At 40.1% G+C, this 26,823-nt stretch overlaps 1 protein-coding gene across 3 annotated transcripts in view; it reads right to left on the bottom strand.

Annotated features, from left to right (window-relative positions):
* The window catches only part of VTI1A (vesicle transport through interaction with t-SNAREs 1A), a 282,386-nt gene that overhangs the window by 2,690 nt on the left and 252,873 nt on the right, over positions 1–26,823 (bottom strand). For all 3 annotated transcript variants that reach the window (XM_075155071.1, XM_075155070.1, XM_075155080.1), the window contains one exon: positions 1–657. This exon is cut by the window's left edge and continues 2,690 nt beyond it. In XM_075155071.1, coding sequence (XP_075011172.1) covers positions 517–657 — 141 coding nt within the window. In that variant the 3' untranslated portion in view covers positions 1–516. The remainder of the gene's footprint in view (positions 658–26,823) is intronic.

Here is a 26,823-nt window from a genome sequence, read left to right as displayed (position 1 = left end):
AGATATTAAACATCATCCTAAGGTTGCTCTTTTTTTAAAACTAACTACTGTTCTTAACCAGGTTAGATCTATTACGCTAATTCACGTTCGGGAGTTAGTCACAGGAGACAGGTTCACTTTCTACATCATTTGGTCTCTGCTTTACTTATATTCTATATCACAGAAGGTCAGATACTGCTTGATATTCATACACCCCGCATAGCACAAGAAAAGTGCAAAGACCCCTCTTCCCTTGCTAAACTCTGGCAACTTGCAGGCTAATTGTCTGGGGTAGAATTCGACACACGTTAAGTCTTTTTATACTGGCACAAGCCCCCACTCCAACAAATATTAAGTTCCAAAAACACTCAGATAAGGACAAAAAATTTAAGAAAAAATGAACAGCCCCACATGCCATCAACTATGCCATCAATAATACAAAATATTTTACACCACTTGCACCTGAGTTGAATAGTGGAAAAGAGGAGGAGACTCTGTCAGTGCAAGAGAATGATTCATGTGACCACTTTGTCTTAATTACTCAGAACAAGCAGTTTGTTGCTGTTTAGTGAAGAACAAAGATATCAGCGTCCCCTGACAGAAAAATAAATAGCCATCATGGTGGTGAAGATGATGATGACTGCCAGAACAACGATCAAAATCCGGTTTTGGATGATCCTGAAAACAAGCAGAAGAGACAAAAAAACAGTGAATAAAACAAAATAAAGCAAAATAGCAGAATATATATAAAAATCATAAAAAGAAACATATAGGTAAATATCTTGGAGAAAAGACGTGTCCACAAATCTAAGGTTTCCTATACCATCCTGTGTATCTCGATTGTTTTTTACTTCTTTCAATTTCCAGTGCTTCCAAACATTTCTTTATGTAGCTATTAAATCCAGCTTTTGCATTCAGAAAACAATTAGACTTTTCTTAATTATGCATACACTCATATACATATTAGAATAACTGAAATACATCATGTTACAATTTATTAACCTTCTAATAACAAATTAAATAATTAGTCCTCAGTCGATAAAATCCAAGCAGGGTGGTCTGTAATAGTAAATACCATTATATTTTTTAAGCCATTATGAAATCTTCACAGCTTTTTAAAATCTGAACAGAAACAATTTATTAATTTTCAAGGGATTTTACTATTAAGGTACAAGATTTCAAGGAAACACATGTCAATGAGATACTTACTTGTACTAAAATACCAAGGGAAAAGTATAAAAGATAGTTTTGAAGAAAAGGATGATATAAAGAAGCAAGTGTCAAACTGTGAAGCTTGTGTTGTAAAAGCATCTCCTGTCTCTGTAGCATACCTTTACTTATGGTAATAGGCTAATGTGACATTTTCTATGTAGTATAAAAAACCCCTGGAAATTAGTAATAATAAAAAGATGCCAGAAGTAGAAGGTCTTAATATTGTTCAATCATTTGTTGGGAGAAATCCCTGCTTCTAAAATCAGCACCACATTGCTTCAGATTTTGCCTGAAATTAATAGGACAATTAAAATGAATAAATCAACAAACAGTAGAATTTGAGACATTTTATAGGACGATTCTGGATTGTAAGAATTCAGCATTTGTTATTGCATTCTCACAGTGGAGGAAGAATATTTTCATAGGCTCTTCATGAAACAGGAACTTTTGCAAAACATATTTGTACATGAAGCATATCGTCAGAATTGGAGAGGTATAGCAAAAAAAACCTTAAACAAAACCAACAGAAGAACCCTAAGTTATATTTATTCTTCTTTTATTTTTTCTCATGCTTCTGCAAAACAAAACAAAACAAAAGAAAACAAAACGAAACAGAACAGAGCCTTCACCAACCAAACAATGGTAAGAAGAGGTAAAACTGTGTTTTCTGAAACATCAAACCAAGTACAAGGCTCCAACTTGAAGACAAGGAATGTAATGTGTTAAAATGAGCATATTTCACCCAGTGAAAGAGAGAAGAAACTCTAGAGAGCAGGGGGGAGTTTTCCTTGGTAAATGTTTTTCATTTGGATGCGGGTGGATATACATATAAATTATATTGGAAAGTGTAAAGAAAAATGCAGTTTTAACCAACTCCAGCTCTCTCCTTGCTTACCCCCCACCTAAAGAAAAAGCAGTAAATGGATGGATGAAAACTGTCACATCAGACAGACACCCTCCCCTGTGACACTCTAAAAGGACTAGCTCTCTATCCTCCTGACAGGTTACAAAATGATCACATTTGCTGACACGTCTTCCGCAAAACTGCTTTAGTGTTTGTGTCCACTTTCCTAGCAGGAGATGAATGGGCTGCTTTGTCCTCATTTATCACTTAAAGCTGAACTAAGATCTGTCTCGTTTATTTTTCCCTTCCTCACTAGAAAGGCTCAACCACAGCATTAATTCTTTCGCGATGACAGCTAATTCAAACTTAACAGGCAATATTTACTCTGCCAAAAGGATGAGGAGGAGGGAGGGATGTTTCTCACTCTTTTTTTTTTTCCCCCTAAAAAAAAAGTGTAGCAGGCTAACAAAATAAAGCTAATTAAGGGCTTTTGGTCCTTGTTGGTTTGCACTTCAATTTAACACCTGAACTTACAAGCTTCTCTTTTGTGGCGGGGTGTGACATTCTCTGCCAAACACCTGATAACAAAAGATTTGCCCAGGCAAATGCATGAAAACCAGAATATATATTTACTCACTCACCCTCATCACTCCTGAAAAGACACTCAGCAAAATTGAAACTCAGCAGTGAAATAGATTAAAAGCATGAAAACTCTTAAAACATTGAGCCTTAAGTAATACACAGTGCAGCTGGCTTGACAACCATTTTATTTGTGGGATGTGGGCCCCAAGGCATCCGTAATGCTAATTTACAAAGGATTAACTGTGAGTGAAACTCGCTTAATCTAACACATAGTTAGGCAAAGGCATACATAACATAGTGAGTGTTTAAATCAACTCCTCCTATCTCTGGCCCACTGAAAAAGCATTTCATCGTCTGAGACTTAAAATTAAAGAATAATTTTAAAAAGCACCAAATCCTCCAAATGCTTTATTTTTAATACTCTGGCCGTACACACCCGATTGCAAGATAATTTAATCAGTGTCCATGTCTCTAAAATCCTTGTCAAGAGAACATTGAGCGAGGCAAGCTGCCACCTGTATCTGCTAATTGAAGGTTCACTTACGGTGTGAATCTAGGAAATACATATCAAAGTTCAATTTCTAGGAATCTGAATTAGTCTGCACAGTGCAGCAAAAGAATATCACATTAAAAGGAACAAATTAATCATGAAATAGGATGGATGTTATCAACAGACTCCTACACTGAAGCATTATATACTTTTAATATTCAAGCCCACAGTTAAAGATTAATTTTTTATCTTTAAAAAAAGAATAACATCGAGTTTTACTGTTTTACTTTCAAGTGAGCAAGTAAAATTAAACTAACTGCAAACTGCCAGAAGGATGGGGCTAGGAGGAGAACGGCAGAGCCGTTTGGTAGCGGCAGGACAGCCTTGAGGAGGGCTTAGCAAGCCGTGCGTGTTGAAGTCTGGGAGCTGCTGCTCAGACAGAGAACACAAGTTCTGGGTGTCAGCACATTTCAGATCTCAAAGTCAACAGGCAAGGGCGACCCTTCAGAGTAAAGAAAAAATCAAGAGGAAAGGGGGGTTTGAGTGATCCAAGGCAGTCAAGCCAGCCCACAGTGGTAGAACAATGGTTGGCATTGGCAGGACCCATCTGTAGGGAAGGCTATAGTACTGTCACAGCCAGACACTGCCAGTGGGTATTGCTCTAGGCAAAGCATCAAGGAAATTAAGTGGGGGAGGGAGAAGAAAATGGGGCCTAACATTCGCTACAAAAAAATCCCGAAGGCTAACATGCTCGCAAGAAGCAGACGATAGTCTTTTATCTCTATTACACCTTAAATTCAACGAAATCTGGTGAATGAGGAAGCCCAAATTCTTCTTTGAAAATGCAAAGCATGTTTACAGGGTAAATAATTTAAGAAAGAATATATACTTGAAAGAAGACACCCATTGAAACATCCATGGCTAAAATGCCTGAAGGCAAAAACTTGTGCATTTGCATGTTGCATTTTATTAAGTTAGCACACTGTAGCTTTAAAAGAATGCATGGCCAAATTAAGAGGAATGTGTGACTGAAACATCAAGGATTCCTCAAGTTTACATTATGAATCATAGTGCTGTTGATATGAGATGAATTAACCATTTAGTCGATGCAGCTTAGGCACTGAATTCACAGCAAGTTCTGCTGGAGCCCGGCGCGCTGGAGCTCGTTAACAGCCAATGTCTACTGTTTCTTTCATACTCAAAACTCTAAGAGCACAAGGGTTCATTCTACTTTGACTTAGAAGAGACGAAAAATCTGAGCTTTTAAACCAAGTTCCATCTAGTTTATCATGGACAGCAGCCCAAAACATTTGGGTGCAAAACCACATAGAAACAGTAACTAAAGCAGATGTGAGGGTAACGTTAACCGACGCATTGGAAGAGCACGCTGGACTAGAACGCAGAAAGCGCATCCCACTCCTGTTGAGATTCCTTCTGCTCCTCCTTTCTAACTGCCTGACCCTCTACCCTGGCTTCTGGTCACAGTGCCTAACCTCCGACCATTGGTGCACTGGAGGCTCCCTCCAGCCAGTGCCAACTTTGTGAGCTGGTGAATGACACCATCCGCTTTCGGGGATCACCCCTTTGATGCACACGGTGGCCACTGCTTTGGAGAAAAAGTCCCACATCCATTACCAAACACTGATGTCCCTGGCAAATCAGTTCTCCCCACTCCCACCATGGCAGAAATTGTGCTGCCTTTCCACATTTCAAAACCCAAAATGATTCGCTCCTCTCCGTAGCTTCACACACACACGCACACAATGGGTCTAACTCTGTTTGTGACTTGTTTAGATCTGCTCCGTATAAACACAAAGCAGTTCCCGAATAAGCTTTTGCAAACCTTACATTAAGGATGCCAACCGTGTTTAAACCTTTTTACAAAACTGCATTCATTAGCAGGGGAGTGCACGACATCTATATGGGTTCAGCCTGATGTCTTGCACATGTCTTAGTGCCTGATTGACCAGCATTGAATAATGATGCTTTGCCATTAAGCACTGATGGTACAATAACAATTGTCATGAAAATTAGCAATCACAGTAACATGTTAACAAAATACGGGATATAAACGAACCAGTGCAGACTCTGGGTGCATAAAGAGTTTTGTGTCCTTAACTTGAAATAATGAAGACTACAAATAAAATACTGCAAAAATTTCATACAGAAGCTCCACTCTGACACTGATGCAAATAAAAAAAAATTCAAATGGCTTGCGGGATCAGTTAGCACACATTCATTACAGCATAAGGGTTTATTCTTAAAGAAAGCATCTCAAAAAATAGTGTCCTCAAGAACACAGACTGATTGATGACGGAGCACTGTCCAACAGTGTTTCACTGTAATACACGTATTTAAGATTTAACTGGAAGTGATTCCTATCAGTTTACTGGGCAGAAAGGCTTGTTCTCTGTTTACAAGACTACATTTTAAATGGTCACTTTAAATACCTGGCTATTGCATTTTTGGGCGCCCTTTTATTTGTGATTGGCAGTTTTTGCTAAGATGCAAGAAAATAGGTGCATGCAAATCAGTGGTAAGTGATTTTTAAGTGCCCAATATTCATGTGCAAATCAGCAGATTCAAACAAACACAAAGTGTATGTCTAGTCACATAGGCAAATACATACCAGACAAAACTAAATGTGAATTTAAAGTAATATAGCTATACTCAGATACCTTCTGGACAGACACCATTATTACTATATATAAGGACATCCTTGTTACAATATATCAGGAGCTTTCAAATGGAAGCACTAGAACCCACACAGGGGAATAAAATGTTATGATTGGTAAAGCAAAGCCTTAGATACATAATGATAAATCTCTAAGTTCAGGGTATCCGGGGGCTGTTCATGTAACTATTCATCTTTCCCATCTTTAGGTTTAAGAATGCTTTTCTTAAATAAAAGCAACTGAAAAGAACTAGACAGGCTGTGGCAAAACATAAAGACCTGGCAATCTAATGAAATAAAAGAAAGCCCTGCCTAGCAAAATTACAGCTGGTTGGAAGTATCTGACTTGAGACATTTTTCATCATTAACAACTGAAATTAGCAAACAGAAATACCAGTGAAAAAATATCTGCACAAGTTGCATATAACTCCTCGGCCCTCTTCTAGCTGACCTTGGAAAAAATGAAGAATTTGGAAAATACGCAAGTTTTTTTCCTCTCCCCCACCCCAATCTCTGAAAATAAGTCCAAGTTCTTTGTGTTCTCAAGCCAGAAGAACCGATTACATTGTAACTGACATTGTATATGTAAAGGTGAAAAGGCTTTGGGAGGTGGTGGAGAGGGGATGGGACCCCCCCATCACTCACTTCATGCCAAAAAGGCCACGCCGCCTGGGCTCCACCTCCCCTCTGGAGACTGGCCATTCCCAGCAGGAGCCTGTTTCGTGTTCTCTGAATTCCTTCCCAAAGGAGCCTCTTCTTCCCCGAGGGACAGGGGCTCTAGTTTCTTATGTGTAAGACCTTGGGAAAATCCATTAAAAATTGTTGAAAGCTGAGCAGATAATGAAATTAAAGCCTCAAAAATGGAGGAATGGAAAATAAAAAATGATGGCATTTTTCTAGCTGACTAGCAGGATTTTTTGAAAGAGGCAGGCCATACAAAGTGCCTAAGATATTGTTGATAGGGCTGAGGAGTTGTGGAGCGCTACATCCTCTAGCTTTAAAGTTCAGTCTTAAGGACTGGGGCTGTCTACTTGTAATAACATGGATACCAATCTCTAGTTATAATATTACACTCAAACCACATCAATGTGTTTCCACCTGGGCCCTGAATGAAAGAATGAGTCATGTAATAACAGGTGCAGGGAGGTAGTCACACAATCCAACTTTAAACATCTAAATTATATCTAGCTAATCTCTCTCAGCTCCCTGTGTATGTAAGCTAGAGTCCTGCTCTGAACTGCCTTCTCTTTTTCCGGGCCATATATGCATCCGAGGAGAACTAGTCAGTTAGGTTAGCTGGCTAGGTTAGGTGCCTACAGATTAAGTAGGGATGAATATCCCTAAAGGCTTGAACGTGAGGCCCAAGCAAGAACGTTTGCTAGCTCTGAAGGCAAAAACATTCAGGAAAGGCATTATCATATCGTAAAGTGTCTGTAATCTCCCATTAATCAGAAATATTGCAGAGATGAAACTCATCAGTAAAGCAGAAGATGTTCCTCAATAATTAGCCAGTAAATACCTTGATTCATCATCTTCCTTTAATGGATCCCATATTTGCACATGAAATTCTCACCAGGATCCAATATACTTCTTTGACAGTTTTTCTGGAGGAGTGTGAGATAGGAGAGACGTCCCGCTCTGGGACGAATGCCTCCTGAAATGCAGTGGGCTTCCTTGGCTCAAGGAACTATGCTTTTTACCTTGCTGTGTCATCTTCTGACAATCTTACCATTAAGATTAAAATTTAAAATTATTTTTATGATATCTGATAGTTAAAATACTTATTGAGATCTCTAATTCATAATTGAAATCTTGCAATATATTGTAACAAATGTAACAAAACCATATGAACAGCACTGGAGTATGGTGTTACTTGGCAGCCATCAGGATTATCACAGCTTGCATGAGTCCTGTCTCAAGGAGCTGGCAGTCCCAGGAGGTGCAAATAGTACCCAGGTGATCCCGGGGTCTGGGGGGAGCGAGGGGGGGACTGAGTGGCCTAGGAAGGAGAGATATCCACAGGAACGATTGGCAGACAAGCGTATGCAGACTTCAGCATGTAAACGGTGAGAACAGGGAAAGCCTGAAAGAGAACCTCATGGACGCAGGACTTAAGATAAAAAGGCAAAAGGGAAGGGTTCCATACATCTTCTACTAGCTCAGATTTTATTCATCGCTTATTTTTAAAACACAAAGGAAGGCATTTCTGAAGGATGAAAAGCACCCTTCTGCTGCTGAGAGACCCTGACAGGGAACATTGCTCTGCACAGTTGTGATGCAGCTTCAGCTTCCTCCGGTCTCCACGTCCACTCCTTCCACGGAGAGAACCAATTAGATTATTACTGTCATTAGGAGGAACAGCGGGTGGCTTCCGGGGCCACGGAACCTCACCAACCAAAACCGGAGGGGGATTAATTCATTTCATGCAAAGCAGAGGCAACACCAGATCTCTTTGGCAAGCCTAAATGAAGATCACGTGCGCAACCGCAAGTGGAAGGAGTCAAGGTTGTACTAATCTCCAACCAGCCTTTCTCAGGGTACTGAAGTATCAAGAAGAACAAATCACACATTTAGTCACCTGAGCATGACTAAGAACCATAGGCCTTAGCAAACATTACGAGCGCTTTAGAAAGAGCTCTGAGGGAGGGTGGAAGCCCAGCTGTCAGCGTAATGGCTTTCTTCAGCACATCGGTTGCATGAAGCCCTGGTCCCCAAACAGTTAATAGGAAAAAAAAGCCCCAACCCAACCCCCTCGCCAGTACTCAAAGCTAAAGCAATTATTCCTCCAGCAGAAGAAATGTATGCAAGCTATAAAATGACAAGAACATACATGATCGCACGTTGGCTTTTATGATAAATATAGTTAAATTTACATTCTGTGCAATTTAAATAAAACAAAGATGTCTGAAGTCTGCATTTTATCAACTTTCATAATCATCAGAACCCACTAAAATATATATCTTAAACAGATGAAAGAAAGTAACATCTTTCGCCCTGCCACACTTTAATTAATGACTAATCTACAGCTTTTAGGTATGATGAAGCTGGAGACTGGACACAAATCACTTTGCTTGCATTATTTTCCCCTTATCACACCATATTTGACTGGGCGTCTTTTTGTATGGCAAGTTTTCTACAATTGTCTTAACAATGTTGACCTCTTTTGTAAAAACCTGAAGGCATCTGCAGCAATTGTTCCTGAAGATGTGCTATCCAAAATGCTACCATTTCATGGCACTTCGTGAATGATAGAATAGAATTTTTTTTGGTATATTTTCGTTTTTATCAAATGCTATAAAAGAAAGGAAAACAATCATGGCTAAGGCCATTTGTGAGATGGCACTAAAAGAGCCTACTCTGAGACAGATAAAAATAATGAGAATCTTTCTGTCAAGAAGGATTTAGAAAATATCACTAGCATTATTAAAATTTAATTTTTACTGTGCTTTTTGGTTCCCCCTTTTCCAGTGATAATGAGCAGGACTGCACACCTCCACATTGCTAGTACTTGTTTTGAGCAATAAATTCAGCCTTCCAGTCTGAAGACATTTCAGACAACAATTTTGACTGCTATAGGCTTATTTTTCAACCTGTTCTGTGCTTTGAGTCTTCCTATAAAAACCAGTTCATAAGCTAATTTTCCACAAGGCCAGTGGAACAAATAAAAATCAATTTTTGCCCAACTGGTTCAGAGAAAACCTGGGAATAGTGAAGACAGAACAGTGAAAAATAAAAAGAATCGATGTATTCACAAATGGTTTACCTGATAGAGAACTATCAAATTAGTTGACAGGAGATACTTGCCACTATTAAAGTATTTTCTTTTCAGCACGTTACAGTATTTCTATTAGGGGAGCAGAAATGCCTCTACTTTGTTATGACCTCAGACACCTCGGTCTAATAACCACCCTGAGCCTCCATGCATTCTGCAAAACTACGGGGCACAAAGTCAGAGTGCAAGAGCACTTGCAGATCTTGCAACCGGAGGGACCTGCAAGCCCAACCTGGCTTAGAGTGGGTGTAAGTTTTCATGATCTCGTGGAAGGAGGGAAGATTCCTCTTTCAGTGAACACAGGGAGACATTCATGACCTCAGGCCAACCTTGTCAAGAGGAATTTGGTCCATCAAGAAAGGAAAAAATTGTAAAACACTGCCCAGACTTCCCTCCCCAGTTAAAAACCCAAATGTTCAGGAGCACGCTGAAGACTAAGTAGTTTAGTATCTCTTGGAGAGCAAAATACAAATTTCTCCAAAGATGGGAATCCCATTCGTAGACTTCAAAACTTTCAGAATCCCAAGGACAACTCAGGGCACAGGCTTTAATATCGTGGCCCAATCCATTTCATCATCTTCTCCACTAACTGGGCAAGCATTTCTGAAACCGCAATACCGAGGAGGGATTGGATAGGTGCTTATCCCTGTCTGTCTGCAGCCAGAAAAATACATCTGGAAAACTGATTGAAGAACAGAATATGCTTTTTAATACAAATTAACCATCACTCCTGTGGAAATAAAACAAATTTATAATTTACAAGCTTAAATATTAAGGAAGCTATTTTTAAGTAGCTGTAATCTTCACCCTAGTATGTAGCATTTTATATACTCCTTCACTTTTATGAGTTGGCATTAAATTGTGACACATTTTAACAGAAAAAAAAAGGATTAAGTATGTCACTCTGATGTAAAGCTGCATATTACCTATTTAAAAATATTATAACACACCATGGAGACATCATTTCTCAGGCCAAACAAAACATTACTCAATAAAGAAATGGCATGAAATATAAAATATTCAGCAGAGGAAGGGTATTTGGAGTTAAGCAGTTTCACTGCCAATAAACAGCATCATAATAAATAGCGTGCATGTAGAAAAAAACTGTACCTGTTCTTCACTATTTGAGATGTAACACCTTAGTATGGGAAACTAATAAAGATACTACTTGTCCACTAAGTACGTACAGGGAGAAACTAAAACCCACACATTTTGATTCTGAATCTCTTACAACTGATGCTAATTTGCTTATGATATCTGCCTGATTTAGAGCTAATCTTCTGTAAATTAACTCCTAATGCTGTCTGAAATAATCCTCTTAATGCTGGTCTGTCTTCAGTACTTTATATCAAATACCATGAAATACACAGGCATATACAAGGCGTGTAGCATTTGTAGTGCTGTTGGCTGCTCTCGAATATTTGCTGTGCCGTGAAGACGCAAGCATGGTGCAGAGCCTTGGGACAGCACAGGGGCATGTTGCTCTGGTTGTCCCCTTTGAAGGGCACAGCATGCCAGGACTGTGTCCCACCACTCCTGGCCACCAGAGAGAAGAGGAGGCTCTCTGCCTCCTTACAAAATGGTGCAGGGAGGTGCAGTTCCAGGCTCCAAACCTCCCACCTCCAGCAGCACATGATAATAAGAAAAAAGTAAACTGTTCGGGCTTTGAGATTTCTGAATGAGAAGCTCTGTGTTAAACAGCACTAATTATCAGCTGGAAGCCTAATCTGATAACTGGTTTGAAAAGACAGAGACAGACAATTTCGTTTCTTCAGACGGGGAAAATATTTTTAAGGGTGTTGCTTCACCATTGGCCAGCTTAATTATTATTGCCAGTGTGCTAACTCTGTATTCAAAACTGTATTTTTTCCACTAAATCCACCGGAACGATTTTCTCCCCCAACATTAATTTAACGATACAGCCGAAAACCTAATTGATATTGGTGAGCAATGCAATTCCAACATATTATTTTCTCGGTTTTTGAAACATAAATGGCAGGCACAACTTTGACTGAATGGACCTCTTTATGTTTTAACAGGCGGTTTATTGGCCCAGACTCCAACATATAACAAGCACAATTGCAAAAGCAATACATTTTTAATTGAAAAATTCATGTATTTTTACTACGAAAGTGACTCAAATAACAAGTAACTTTGTCAGGTACAGGGCTTTTAAAACAATTTTTATATACGGAATGTTGTTTAGAAATTATATTCTCACCATAGCAAGCGCTTATAGGAGGCTATTAAAAGAAAAAATATGTATTGTTTAAATCATGCTTTATTGGAGCTTGCTTTTTTATTATATTAAAGAACAGATAAAGCACAGTGATCAGTGAGCCGTATGCGTCCAACAGCCCTTCAAGAGCCTTGTGGAAATGTATAAAACAAGCAGTGATACAATCCTTTGCCAAACACTGTCATAAATTTTTTATTTGGCAGCTAACATTCTCACTAGTTTTCTTGGCAGCAATTGGGACCTTTAGCAAGAAAGGTGCAGGAGAAAAATACCTTGTTTAGAGATGTTTTCAACACTTTCTGGGATTTTTCAGAACTTCTGCCTGCAGCACATTTTACAACCCCAGTCTCCAGTCACCTGATGAGTAGGTGGTGGTTTTTAACTTTTTTTTTTTAATATAGACAGCCTACTACCCCCCTCTGGCCTTCAGCCTAGGATGCGAGTGTGGAGGGGGGCTGTACGTGTTCCACAGAGATACAAGTGGTTGCTCCTCTCTGTCTAGACAAAAAAACTTGAAAATAATATCAGAATGTACCTTTCACTGCTCCTGATACTATCTGTATCTTATTCCCGGATGACAGAGATAAATGAAAGGCAAACATGTGCTGATTACTTTTGCATTTTTCTTGGGACATCTCTGCAGAAAATCTGGTCACAGGTGCAGCTACCCTGGGCAGCCGGTGGACTGCCTCATAAACAGAATTGTGAAATAGATTTCTGAACCCAGAGCCGCTCTTCCAGGGGTTTTCTGTTTTGTTTTGTTTTGTTTTGAAAAAAAGATATACTAAACTTGACATCTGATGCACAGCCTTCCTCCGTGCACCCAGATATGTTGATGCATTGTACATGTGCAAATATGGCTCCAGCAGTACTCTGGTTTAGGCTATGCTGGGGAGGATTAAATAGCAGGCTCCTACCAATTCACTTATGGAGCAGATGTTTTATATTTTGATATTTCATTGGTTCAGGCTAGAAATAAGATGAACCTATTTTACATCTCAGCAACTTCCTCCAAAACTTTCACAACAATAAGATGTATTTCAGTCCTTCACATGGACATCAAGGAAACAGTTTGTCTTAAACAGATGTGGAGCAGGAAAAGCACCTTTTCCTTATTTGCCTCAAATTAGAAAGGCTGGAATTTAGTTTTAGACAGCATAAATTGCTTTAAACACAGGTTTAATTAAAGTAATGATGTTACACTTATAAACACAAACTAATAGGCTTCCCCACAGCTTGTGTTCCAGTTTTGTCTCTCGTGTTTACCAGGGGCATCATCCCCTCAAGAACTTCATAGAGCACACACAGACATCTAGTGGTTGGTGAAAACACTGCAAGCATGTCCTTACATCTGACAGCTCGACTGGAGACGAAGTTACGCCAGGTATGAGTTGAGCTAATTTTGTCTCTGTTACAACTATGGGCAATCAAACCGGGAGAGAACTGCTGCCTTCGTGCCATCTCATGTAATCGTGCTGTCTCTGGTGAGAGAGTTGCTCTCTTGGCAACTCTGGCTTCCCAAATTTCCCTAATCACTGATTTCCTCAGTTCAGTCTGAGCTATTTTTGCCTTTCTTATCAGTACCAATAAAATTCTCTCTCCTTGCTACTCTTTTATTTTACTTAAAAACTGAAGAGCTTAATTACGTAATATCGTTTAAAAGGTTCTCTGAATGTGGCCAATGCAAAAGTCTGTTGGAAAGTGGCAGAGCAATGCGATTTTACAGACAACAAAATACACACACGATGAAAAAACACACAATCAATAATAAATCCTAAATGGCTGGTAGAGGAATATGACTTGCTCTACGGTCTGCATCAATCAATGGAAAGATGCCTAAAACTTCAGTGGGGTTTGAGTCCCACATCTGCAAAGGAGATCAAGAGACAGAATTTTACACAGCGTTGTAAGAACTCAGCGCCCTGATTCTGCCCTCAGTTACACCACTTTAAATCAAGCGGTACTCAGTGGTGTCATAACCCTGTACATCTGTGTCAGACCCTGTGTTGCAAGGGCAGACTCGATGCCAAGAATGCAAAACAGATGTTGCTTTCCTAATGTTTTCTTGTTGTCATTTAAGTTGTTTTTGTGGGGTTCTGTTTTCATTTTGGTGAGTGAAACAGGTCGACAGGACTTTTCAGAGGGCAGACCGGAGGAATGCTTCTGCATCTTCCTTTTTATTTTGCGTGCATGAGTGAATATGCACAGACTTTGAGTTACAACCGGGAAAAATCTTTTTTTTCTTTTTTTTTTTAAGCTTCATTTGAGCTATGCTCTGTTCCCTTGGGGCAAAGTGAAAGGTAGCTATTTGCGGATAGGAAAAAGGGCTTTTGTGAACAGCAAAACTGCATCACGGAACAGCTTAAGAAAAAGATTTTTTGAAGTTATTTTTTTACTACTATTTTAAGAGGAAACGGGGATAAATATATCTTTTTTTCATGTTAACTCATTAACAAATTTAGCAATAAACACTTTGTAATTAAGTCCACTAGTTTACTGCTGTCCAGAAGTTTCTCAATACTCTTTGCACAGAAGGTTTTGGAAAAACGTAGAACTAAGAACCGGTGGAGGCAAATCCTAACAGCTTGCTCAAGCAAATCTAGCCGAGGCTTAAACTCACTTCTGAACACTGAAATTTGAGATGCCGTATCAAATAAGCAGCTCTTTTTCCCTGAAGAGAAGAAACTGGGTGTAGCTAACCTAGTGCATAATAGGTTTATTCTCATTCACAAAACAGGAATTACTTTATGGCCCCAAAGTAAAACTAGCACAGAAATATACTGGCAGATTTGCTGCAGATGTGTGTTGTGACACGTATGCAGGGAATCTGCTATTAATCACATGCTAAGATTTTAATATTATGTAGGGTAATGCAGGCAATCATTATGGTGAAGGTTCTGGATTCATAAAAGCCTAACCCACAAATGGGTCTTTTAAATTTAATACATTTGAGCTCACTCTCACACTGCACCAGTTGAATTCCCTGATTCACCCCCCCCCCGCTCCCCATTACATACATTTATTTCAATATCTATTGTGTGTTTCTTTTTGTGCTTGTGCTCCGCTTCTTTTCTTGCAACACATGACAGTTGTTGGGGAATGTGCAGCTTTTCAATTCTCCCGTTTGCCGGACTATGACAGGAATGTTCTTCTTAGAGGGGCTGTTTGTGAGACCCCTGGACACGTACCGAGCACAGGAAACGGTCTGGCTCAAATGCTGGAAAAGCCATCCCTCACCTGAATCCTTCAAAATTTGTGTCTGAACATAACTAGAACCTATGTATCCGTACCCGGGCTAAGATTACTACGGACAATTATACCGTGGAAATGCATTATTCTGACAAAGCAATCAATCACGTTATTTCTCACAATTTCTGTTCACCCCTAAAATTTTCCTTACCTCCAAAGCCAGCTGGATATTATATTACCAAAGCTGTTGAAAGGGTGTAACACTAACCATGAAGCCAAAGGCCACTAAAACTATGCAATGCATAAATTTTTATTGTTTGCTCAGCATTGAAATCTCATTAGGGCTCATAACTCATCGGCGCACTGCAAACATTTGCATCTGCTGATCATGAGAACTTAGATGGAATGTACACCTTTGGCTAATTTACTTGTTATGTTTTTAGATGAGACCGTGTGTGTTGCTTTTTATTTTCCTTTTAAAAAGTCCTTATGCGGTTGTGAGTTGAATGTCCACTTTTTAAACTAAATACATTAAAACTTTCATTTGCAGTTTCTCAAGGTTGTTCTGTTGCTGGCAATGTTCATGATCATCATTTTACAAAAGCTTCGTTTGACTTAGTGTTCAGGATAATCATTGTTTGAAAACTGTGCCCCATAGAGCATTTCGTTTCATTCATCCTTTCTGCTTTATGCAGTCACATTTTAATTAGATTAAAATTTGTCCTCCAATTAGCTTTCATTAAAGTTTATAGATTACAGCAAAAATCTCCACTGAGTTGTGCTTCAAAACTGTGCCTAAAGTTGAAAATGAAATAACTGTGCAAATGAAGTGATTATGAAGATTATTACTATGCAAAAAACATCAGTCGCTTCTTGGTTTACTTATACCTTTAACTCTGTAATTTATTTTGCCGGCTTCAATACCTCTGTGTTCTCCAGAGTAGTCATCATAATAATACCTTACAGTTACAGGATACCTTTCATTCCTAAGGATCCTTAGGGGCCTGATTCTGCAGTCCTTACGCACACCAGTAGTCCTGTTGAAGTCCCTGAAACTATTTGAGCAAGTGCTACTCGCTGCATGTGAACCAGAACCCAACTACAGGTCAAATCCTGCTTTCAGATACCCACATGGCATTACTCTTGATTCGCGCAGCTCAGAATACAAACCAGATATGAACATTATGTAAAAACTCCTTTCACCTGCTTCTGGGTGAGATGTGGCAGCTGTTTAATGGTGCACGGTTACAAGACTCACCTCTTTAAACGAGGGTGCGAAGGCAGATACTTCCCCCCCCAGTTAAAACTGCAGAGAAAACTGAGAATGTAATTATCCAAAGAGGAAACGACTCCGTAGGACAGGGCTGGGGCTGCATCTCTCCTGTCACTCACGTCTTCAGATGCGACATTGCCAAGTATCGGGTGCCCAGTCGCTAATACCTCCTGCACATGCAAATTTACTACGTGCTGAAGGCAATATAAAGTTTACAGTTCGCCAGGCTGATCCTACAACCAGAGCAGACATTTATTCTGGAGCAATCTCTCAGTGGAACACATGGGACTCCGTGTCAGAGCAGAGCTCCACAGAAATGGATCTGTTTGCAGGAAATTCTCTTCCAATAGCAAGAGCTATAAATATATACACACATTAAAAAAAAAAAAAAAAAAAAAAGAGAGATGCAGCCAACATCTTAAAACTAAAAATAGAGACACTTGGGTTACAAAAACAGGGACCTGTCTTTGCTCTAGCAACATATTTCTGATAGGAGGAACACAGTTGAAAACAAATATTCTACTACAAATGAAATGTAGTAAGCATGAGAGAACAACTTCAGCAAAATGCAGGAGTGTAAAAAGCAGTCTTTCCTATTTTTCATGAGCTAATTGGTTGAACAATCATTAGTAAATCTTCACATCACTGAGGTAACTAGAGTTATTCCCACTTAGCAGATGGCAAAACTAAAGTTTAAGGGTGTCAAAGGCCAGAGGGGAGTTTATAGTTTAAATGTTCTGACTCCAAGCCCTGTACTCCAGCCAAGACCATGTTTCCAAGATGTAAAGCATCCAGCAGCAATACTAATTTTAGGAGTCGTGCTCAGGTCTCTCCCTTCTTCCCCCTGCTCCCACCTCCTCTTGGTGTTCATTTCTGCCATCGCATTGCAGCATGCCAACCTCAGTTGTGCTGATTCAACAGCTTGTGGGTCCATGTGATGAATTAGATCAAGCAATTGATCCAGGATAAAAAAAGAAAAAGAAAAAAGAAGAAGGTGGGAGAAGAGAGCTATTTTGCACTGGATCAATTCCATTTCAAGACATTGACTGGCAAACAGAAGTGCCCATGAAAACGAGAGAGCAGCTGGATGCAGCACAGAGGCAGGAGTGAGTATTTTTGGGTGCAGGAGACCCTGCCGTTGATGCTGATGGTTTCGTATCACAGAATGGAGGCCCAATTCTGAAATCATTCCATTTTCATGTTTTAATTCTTTCATATCTCTTCTTCCTTTTACCTTCCTTTGCCTGCTTTGTTCTCAGGAAGAGTGTACTACCTTTGCACAATAAATTTGCACAAGGCAATTCAGAAACTGGAAGTATTTCTCTTTCCTCAATTAAAATCTGGAACACCAAGTCCGCCTTCTCAATTACATTGACTATATTGCAGAAATACCGCTCTGTTTCCTCAGCAGAATTGTCATGTTTCATAAAATACAGACAAACTAGTCATGCTTTATGTCAAGGGTGCATTTACAAATAGTTTATAAAGGATTTAGATGATTAGCCATATATTGAGACAGTTAATCAAATTTAATAGGCTATTTTAGAATTCTACAGATCAAGCAGTTATTTAGAATCCTGGTTGTTGCTTTCTACCTTATATCCACCCCTAATGCATACCATTATAATATTCTGCTAACTCTTTATAAATTATTTGTGTTAGCAAAATAAAAGTTAAAAAAAAAGCCCAAATCCTATCGTAAGGAATAGGTTAGATAATTAGGACTTTGAGACTCCTACACTAAATGAATCAGATCCAAGAATCAGATCTTTGGAGGTAGTTAGACAGTGATTTAGATACTTCAAGGCCCTTAAAAATCTCAGCCCTCACCACTCTGCACATGGGACTTATGCAATTTTAAAAAGTTGGCCAAGTGTCGTCTGAAAAGGCACAAATGCTGAAGTAACTGCACAGCTGAGGAACACATCTTTTCTTCGACAAAACATCAGCATCATGACAGGATGCTTAAAGCTTCAGTGCTTCATGCTGGTTGTGGAAAAAAAAGCCCAACAATGGAAGCCTTGAGGAATGCTAAATATAACTGGTATCCTTACAAAATACAGTCTGCTCAGTTAGAACAGAATGAAAAATTATTTCTTGTGATTTTATTCAATCATTTTAAGCAGTGTCGTCTGCTTATATATACAGAACATTTTTAATGAAGAAATAACCATAGATTACTTCTTATTGCGCTGTGATGTATAAAGTTTTTAAAAAATATTCTAGCTATTCTGGAAGTATAGTGGATTTGGTGCTATTTTTGCTTAGGAATGGAAACTCGAACTGGAAATAGAGTCATTCATTCACACTTACAGGATGACATCCCGTTGACAGGCATGCAAACTTGGAAAGGTGCTACACAGTCACTCTTAAAATACTACACTATATTTTTTTCCTTCTACGCTTCAATTAAGTAAATGTTAAAGAGGGATCAGTACTTCGTTAAGGCTAAGGGTTCATCGTTTGCAAGAGATCATCTTTCAGAAGTACAAAGACAGAAAAGTCAAGGCACTAACTACTAAATAAACTGTTTTCATAACAGAAGTGGCACCTTCAAGCCCCTCTACAGTGAGGTGCTGCGCTGCCGGAGTTCCACTCATTCAGATTTTGATTTTAAAGAGCATTCCCCAGTACGATCAGAAAGGTCATCAATCCTTCCTGCCAGGTAGTTGGTTATTTGTGTTGGGTTTTTTTTTTCAATTCAGGGAGAATGAAAATCATAAAAGGCGTGAAAATACAGTTGAGGTATATGTATTCACAGATTCTAATATAGCTGGAATGCTGTCGGTGCTAACGAGCCCTGAGCAAGTGATCCGTGTCTGTCATGCTCTGCCAAACAAACTACAATTACAGGAGAATCAAAAATAAAACAAGCAACTTTAAACCTCCTGAATTCGTGAGCCTGGGCCTAAGAATCATATTTGCACTTGCTCCCACAGGCTTGCTTCCAAAAGGCACCCAAAACTGGAAGGACCTTTCTAATGGGAAGGAAGGAAGAAAAGTTTCCATTTAAGATATGGCATTTCAAAATGGCAGAAAGAGCAACTGACCCTAGAGGGTCTTGTCCCTCTGTGTCAAATTCCTACAAGGGCAGCTCGTAAGACTTCAGCTCTATCATATCTGAATCAAAATGTCAGGACTCAAAATCCACACCGTAAATCGTGCCCTCTGAAATCAAGGTACATAATCCTCTTGGCTCTGCTTTCTGTTGGGCTTCTCCAGCCTTGTGCATGCTGCTGCAGCGCCAACGGAGATGTGCTTTCCCTTTTTTTCTTACAGAGAAAACCTCAGCTAGCCCCAAATTTCAATTATTTTAAACGAAGTGCTCTGTAATTCCTTTTTGCACCAGCTTCCATGTTTTCTGCTGGTTCTAAAAAAGCCTTTGACCCGCTCCTAAGAACACCATTGCTACTTCTGTCATCCCAAATTAACAAATGAATGAGGAGAGGGGAAACTCCCCTGTCGCTCCAAACCTTCACCCTCCAAGTCCCCCTGCCTCATCGCAGCCCTGGTGCTCTAAAATAAAGCAAGCATTAACGGGCTGAAGCTTCAATGGGACATCAGCACTAGCTGAAATGATATTCCGAATCGTGGGCTAAATGGCAGTGGTGGTCGGGGAGAGCAGGTATTTACTTCGTGCAGTCTCTTAGCGTGCAATGGATTTATGGCCGTCAATTCTAAACAACACTGCTATTGTCTCTTCACATTTTATCTGCCTCCATTATTCATTTATGTTGATTTTGATTGATGAAGACACTTTAAAAAAGGAGGGGAGAAGGGAGGATGGGGAGAGGAATACTTCAACTGTTTGGTCTCTAATTCCTGTAAATCTACAGTTCATACTGCAAGAGTATTACTCAAAAGAAATGTCCAGCTTCACATTTTGGGAAGGATTTTTTCCTTTTACCAGTCTCTCTTCTTTCTGAAAGACTGGAAGTGGGGCACAAGCATTGCTTCCGACACATATCTAATCACCGTAGAGGTGGCACATCATACTGCAATCAGCCAGGAAAATCAATGTTGGTCTTTTTAATGAAAAAGTGTTAAGACTTCTGCAAAACCCCTTTTACATATTTACTTCCTATGCCACAGCTAATTAAGTTTTAGGCTGGTTTGATATGTCAAAAACTGCTGGGATCACAGAACTCAACCCAAGCAGAGTAGATATAATTTCTTCATTCAAAGTGAAAGCATCTGCCAGAAAGCTACTCTTCTGACTGTGTGGAAGTCATAAAGAAAAGGCCCAGCTTTGGCTTGTTTGCTTCCAAATGTACGGTATTTACTGACCTCTCATTAAAATATCCTGACAGAATACAGATTATGAACCATCCGATACATTTCCCTCCATGGGAGGCTATGTCTGAGGCCTGGGGGTAAAGAGATTCCTGAGAGTCGTTTAAATTCAGTTCACTCCTCTCAAAGTTTTAAATAAGCTTCTGAGCAAGCACTACAAACTTGCCAAGCTCTCTGCTTACTTATGGAAAAGAAGAAAAAAAAAAAAAGAAAGAAAGAAAAAGACAGACACATTCACCCCATGTTTGCATCTCTCCCGCTCTGAGATCTGCCCCAGTGCACGCTGACTGCAACATTCAATTGACTGCCCGTAGCCAAGGGAAGCCCAGTACCCTCCTCAATATTTGGCTGCAGGATTTCCTTTCTAGTTCCACCCCTTTTTGTGCTTTAAATAGTACGAGCTATAATACAGCAAGAGAAGCAGTGAAAAAAAAGGACAGATAAATTGTTAATAAACTGTCATTAGATGTCAGAGTCACCACCACATTCAAGAATCAACCCGTCTATTGAAATTTTTGTGTCTAAAATGTTGGTCTTTTAAAATGACTGCAGACTCGGGAAGAGAGCTTTGCTCTTTCCTATTATCTTTGAAAATGTAGGGTTAGATAGATTATTTGCAAAAAGGAAAACTCGACTTCCAAGGACAAATAGGTGAAGGGAGGAAGAGTCCGTGGAACTGCTGAATACACAAAAGCCTGCTGCTTGACCACTCGGTTCGTTTTACAAAGCATAATTACATCTGCCTTTTTTTAATATTATGTGGTTCTTATTATTACTTTCTGTACGATCTTTCATGTTTCAAGGGAGTAGGCTGCTACTAACTGGTGTTAGGAAGAAACTCATTCTAATTACTTGGTATTTCCGTAGAGGCTGTAATGGCAACTCCTGGAGACGGCTACAAGAATGTGTGCGAAATCAACCAGTTCTGGTTTTGAAACTCCCATCTTCACAATTTTGACTTTTCAAAATTATCTGCTCTCAATACCACGCAAGTTGTCAAAGGCTGTCAAATAAACGATAAAACTCTCAAGAAATAAACATCTCTCCTCTAGTAGGTTTGTATACATTTCCGCAAAAGAAAAGAATTCTAAAAGTAAATAAACACATGGGAGGATTAGAGAAGCAATAAACAAAAGCATTTCCTCATTTTGAATTTAAGAAAATAGGAGCCTCTTTCCAGCCATTGCCAGGAAATATTACTGCACAGAGGTGAAGTTTGTGCTAGCTAAAATATTTAATGCTAAGGCATACGGACATGCATTCACACATACATGCACACACAGACACACACGCTACACGTATATCCCCATCCAAAATTTAAATCAAGTTTCTACCGTGCCATTATGGATTGATGGGCAGAGGATTTTAATACCAGTTTGGACCAACACAGGCATGGGACTCCTTGTTGCAAGATGATAAAGCTAATGCTGAAACCTTTTAGTTCTAATGAAGGAGTTTACAGCGTTCTTAATCCCTGCACCCCACCTTGCTTCTCCCGCGGTCCTGCTGAAAGCTTTAAAACAGTCCCCAGCACTAACATGGTACAGAGCCTGTTGAACATGCTGATCTGCTCATGATTACTCTTTGCCACTGTAAAACAATCTAACTCCTCAAGTGAATGGAGTCTGTAGCAACAATGGTGTTATTGACTTGTTGCTCCAGCTCTATTTAGTTATTACCCTCGAGGCCACAATCAATAGACTTTGCACCAAGTCAGCCTAATAAATCCCAGGCTTTCACTGGAGCTTTGCCAGGAACTGCTAGAAAATCTATGGCAGTCAAACACTTAGAGTATGAATAACATAGAAAGCTGTACTGACAGCTGTATAAATTAATTAACAAGGAATGTTCTTATTCTTTTAAGGAGATCATAATGCACGTTTACCATGATTTAAGGAGTCGCAGGTAGAGCAACAGAAAAATTACCTTTGTGCTTTCATTTAAAATAAAAATCAAATATGACTAAAACCAAACCAGCTTCAGACTACTTTTTCCTCCCTTTGATTATTGGATGTGCAAAAATCTGCATTCGCGTTACTGCTGTGGCCGTTTAATTATTCCGAGTTTGATTTAAAAAGGAACCTAGCCCAGCAAACACTGACCACTTAGTGTAAATTGTGCAGGCATTTTAACTTGATAAATGTTGATTATTGTGTGCTTGCGTTACCGTATCCAGCATCTGCAAGGGGGATTTAAATTGCGTTTGCAATGCAGTGATTAAAACAGAAACAAAAGGAAAGGGGGAAACAGTTGTTCAAGAAGTAAGAGGTCGGTCACTAGTGAATTCCAGGTTCTTTTCAGTTCCTCCTGTAATAAGCAAATATTCTGCAGACTCAGCTGCGAGGCGCCTGATCGCAGTGTCCGGAGACGCGCTGAACCTACTGTAGCAAGAGCTTGGTGCCAGCCCCGGAACAAAAGAATCTCCTTTTTGCACGTTGAAAACAAATGTAACAGATCAATAGGCCCTTACAACTGATTTGTTGCCCCAGTGGCACTTTCTGGGAGCGCTCAGCTCTCCTAATGAGGGAAGCCACAAGCAGGGGTCAGGCAGGCAGCCGGGATGGCACCCGACGCACCGCGCAGTGAAGGCGTGCGACTGGGCGCAACCTTGGGGCTTGAGACTGAGTCCTGGCAGCCTTTGCATTTTAGGGAAGGGAAGGAAAGCTTGGACAACGAGGAAGAACTGTTAGCACGGGAAGGATGAGAGTCATCTGCCTCGGGCCTTGGCAGAACCGATCTCACGGGCGAGGTGAGGGAAGTCAGACCGGCGTGGAGCTTTTCACCTCTGCGCTGCCCACCCGCGACTGAGGTTACTGCCTGCTCTTGGGTGGGCGCACCCTAACATCTTACTAGACCACCTAGTCAAGGTGTTTAACCCACCCTGCTCCTGTTGACAGGCTCGTGAGGGTCCCATGACAGCAACCAAACCTGCCCCATTCGAAGAGGGGGCAACAAGCAGACAAGGCACAGACACCCTCAGGTGGAGAACCAGGCGTGACCATGCTCTACGGTGTCTTTCACCACCATGCTTCGTGAGCATGCTCTCACCCTCAGGACGGACACCGCCACCTTGCACGGCTGATCGTCATGGTTTTTTTCAGGCAATTAGACTTTCAGTGGTCATTTTGGTACTGCTCGTTACCAGCAGAGAGGAAGATATGAAGTTCATTTCAGAGCTCTCAGTTCCTCTCCTCTATGGACAAATACATTTAGTATCAACTTTTGTATTCAGAAGTAGGGCTTTCAGGAACTTGATGGTTTTAAGGGTTGATGAAGAAATTTCTATTGAAGTTTTCAATTTCCGTTTAAGTTCTCCTGCCCTGAAAGGACCCATGAGTTTTTTTTGGAAAAGAAGTTACACTTTGCATTTATAAGCTGACCTCAAATTTTAAGGTTATTTCGTTGCTTCTGAGCACTGCTCCTCCTTTCTCCTTTCCTTTCCATTTTAAATATGCCAGATGACTTTGTTTTAAAATATCCCTTTCTATACAGTCATCTGTAAAGTATATATGCATCAAATAAAAGAGCTGCTTGGGAATTAGGACATATTTTCAAGAATAGTAAGTGAGGTTGAGATCCAGAGTTTCTGAGGGCTCAGTCCTGTAAAAAAGGGCTTAATTTTCATTATCAGATGAATATCTGCCCTTTCAAAACATGACTTCTCTTTTATAGGGTCAATTTCAACACCCAAAATTGTATCATCAAAAGCACTGTTCATGTCGGAAAATTTAGGATTGAGAATTCACTGAAATTAAATTGAACGCAGCAGGGAAGCGCTTGGGGCCTTACGGCTCTCCCCCTGGCAATGTATCATCTGAGGTGACCATATGTCATTGTCTGGCACATTGTTAGCAGAATGGAGTTAATCTGTGTTTGGGTAAAAAAACCTGCACAATTTCTGGGTTCTGGGTCATTCCTGAGATTTCTTGTGTTGTGTCACTATTTTATTCACTAACTTTCTGAATAGTCAGTCAGTCGCTGCGAAATGCTGATGCAGTTTTTATAATGAGCCGAGGCAATAATATATATTATCAAGCAAGTTCAACAATAAACTATTTCAAATATGGTATCTAAACTCCTACACCTTCATGTTGTATGTGCAAAAATGACTTCACGGAACAGAGTTCAAACCTTAGCATTCACGCCAATTCTTGACCTGGTAGTAGGACTCAGGATGGGTGGCAGCTCACAACACGCGCAGCGACGCAATGCCGGTGTAGTTTAATACGTGGAAGACAGAGACTGAACACCTAGGACCTGCCAAAAGCAACAGTGTTGGATCTAGTGTTGGCATCCTTTTTCTTTCTGAGCCAGTTTTGCAGCAAGCTCCACCACGCTGTCAGGAAGCACTGTACTGCTGGAAGCTGCTCTGCTTTGCTGATGAGATTTAAAACTAAGCTCCTGGTCTTTTAAGAGTTGTTAAAGATCCTGAGAGAAAAGTGAATCTCATTAGCCAATCTTAAGAAACTCATATGAAGAGGGACTATAGAAGGAGAAATAGCTGTTTCTAAGCACAGCAATGCAGAACTTCATGAAGTTCTTGCCCATATTCTGCATCTGACCAATACAGAAGAATACGACTACAGAGACACCAAAGGATTCCCAACATCCCATTTTGCAGCGTCTTCAGAAAAGTTAATTATCAGCTTCACAGCACTATCCAGCCTATTTGCCTTTTCTCCACTACTCAGCTTCTTGACTCAGGCCCCCTCAGCCCCACTCCAGCCGGCTCCGCACACAGCTGGCACAGCTGAGCTCTGCCTGTCCTCACCCCTTTTATTCAAGCCACAATGTCTGTCCTCCACCAAGAACTTCCTACAGTGACACTCACAGAGCATGAAACAGTTTCCCAATTTTGATCTACCATGCAATTACACTACCTGTTTACATTTTTGAATAAGACTGGTAACTTCTAGCAATCCCAGGAAAAAAAAAATTACTATTTTTTTAACCAGGCACCAATCAAGTGTAGGTTAGAAACCTGATGGCTTTTTTCTCCCTGCCTCTCTTCCTTCCCTGTTCATTGCACTGCATACAAATCCCTCTCCCCTCAAAATTCTTCCTTCATGAACTAATTTGATGGTCTTATTTTTAAGCATTGTAACAATTGTCCTTATTAGTAATCAAATAACAGTCTTTTTCTCTAAGTACCTAGATTTCTTAACTTGTACATGAATAAGTACAGTAATTCCCAGGCATACAGCCACTGCAAGGTAGAACTTCCAATAAATTGCATCACTCTGCAAAGCAATGCCTGCTACACTGCTCTGTAATTGCTTCTGCTCCTTGAAATAATCCCCTCTGAAATGGAGTTTTGGATTTTGGCGGGTGATAATCCCAAGGGGTACCACAGCGAGAGCCAACTACCCATAACCAACAAACATAAGCTTGCCAAAGCATCCTCTTCCTCTTTTTAGTTCTCTGATTTTCATATTCTTGAGGGCTAGCCCAGGAACTCTAGCCAGTAGTAGACAGCCATATGATGGCACAGATTTAGAGGAGGAAGAGTATAAATGGAAATACAGAACGGTTGAAAAATTACATTTTAATTCAATTTTCTGAAAAACAGTCCCACACTTAAATGCATTTTGGACGAAGACCATAAAAGTTGTACAGCTTCTCTGGCTGGTTTTCTAAACTCAAATGTGTGCTATCTCACTTTAATCTTAACTGCTTCTTAAGGTGATAACACTGAACAATGTGGCTCTAGAATATATAGGCCAAATGAGAAGCAGGAAACGTTTTTCTTTCCAGCAGGTCTACAGAGGTATGAAAAAAAGAAACACTCTTGAGCACTAGACTAGCACTGAACATAAATGATAACATTGTATGGGGCTGAATTTTCGGTGATTTGTTCCTTTCTGTCAAATGTTCTGCAGCTAATTGGCTTTGGAAAAGAATCCGTGCAAAGCTGGTATGGCCCGGTCTGCTTTAATTGGGGTGGCGCCCACCAATAGTTTCTCAGGATCAGGGCAAAGGCATCCTCCCTCCCAGTATGGCTGTTATTTACTTGTGTTGCTTCAAAATTCTTTCGTCATGATAGACTGGATCAGCCCAGTCTAAATGTTTTGATCTGTTACATATGTGGAAAATGAGATACTGGCACACACACAAAAAGCAGCTGCTTTCTAAGTGCAGTGTCTTAATGACCTCTACACAGAGCACAGGGCAAGTGAATTAGTCCTCTACCGATGGAGACTGCTTTACCTTCCAGTCTCCATGTAACATGGGAAACGAAACTCAATGCCTGCTTTAAATGACGGAATTAAGCTAGAT

The sequence above is a fragment of the Calonectris borealis genome, chromosome 7 (genome assembly GCF_964195595.1).
Source record: "Calonectris borealis chromosome 7, bCalBor7.hap1.2, whole genome shotgun sequence".
NCBI lineage: Eukaryota > Metazoa > Chordata > Aves > Procellariiformes > Procellariidae > Calonectris > Calonectris borealis.
Note: the sequence above shows the minus strand (reverse complement) of the source record. Positions and strands in the feature narration are given on the sequence as shown.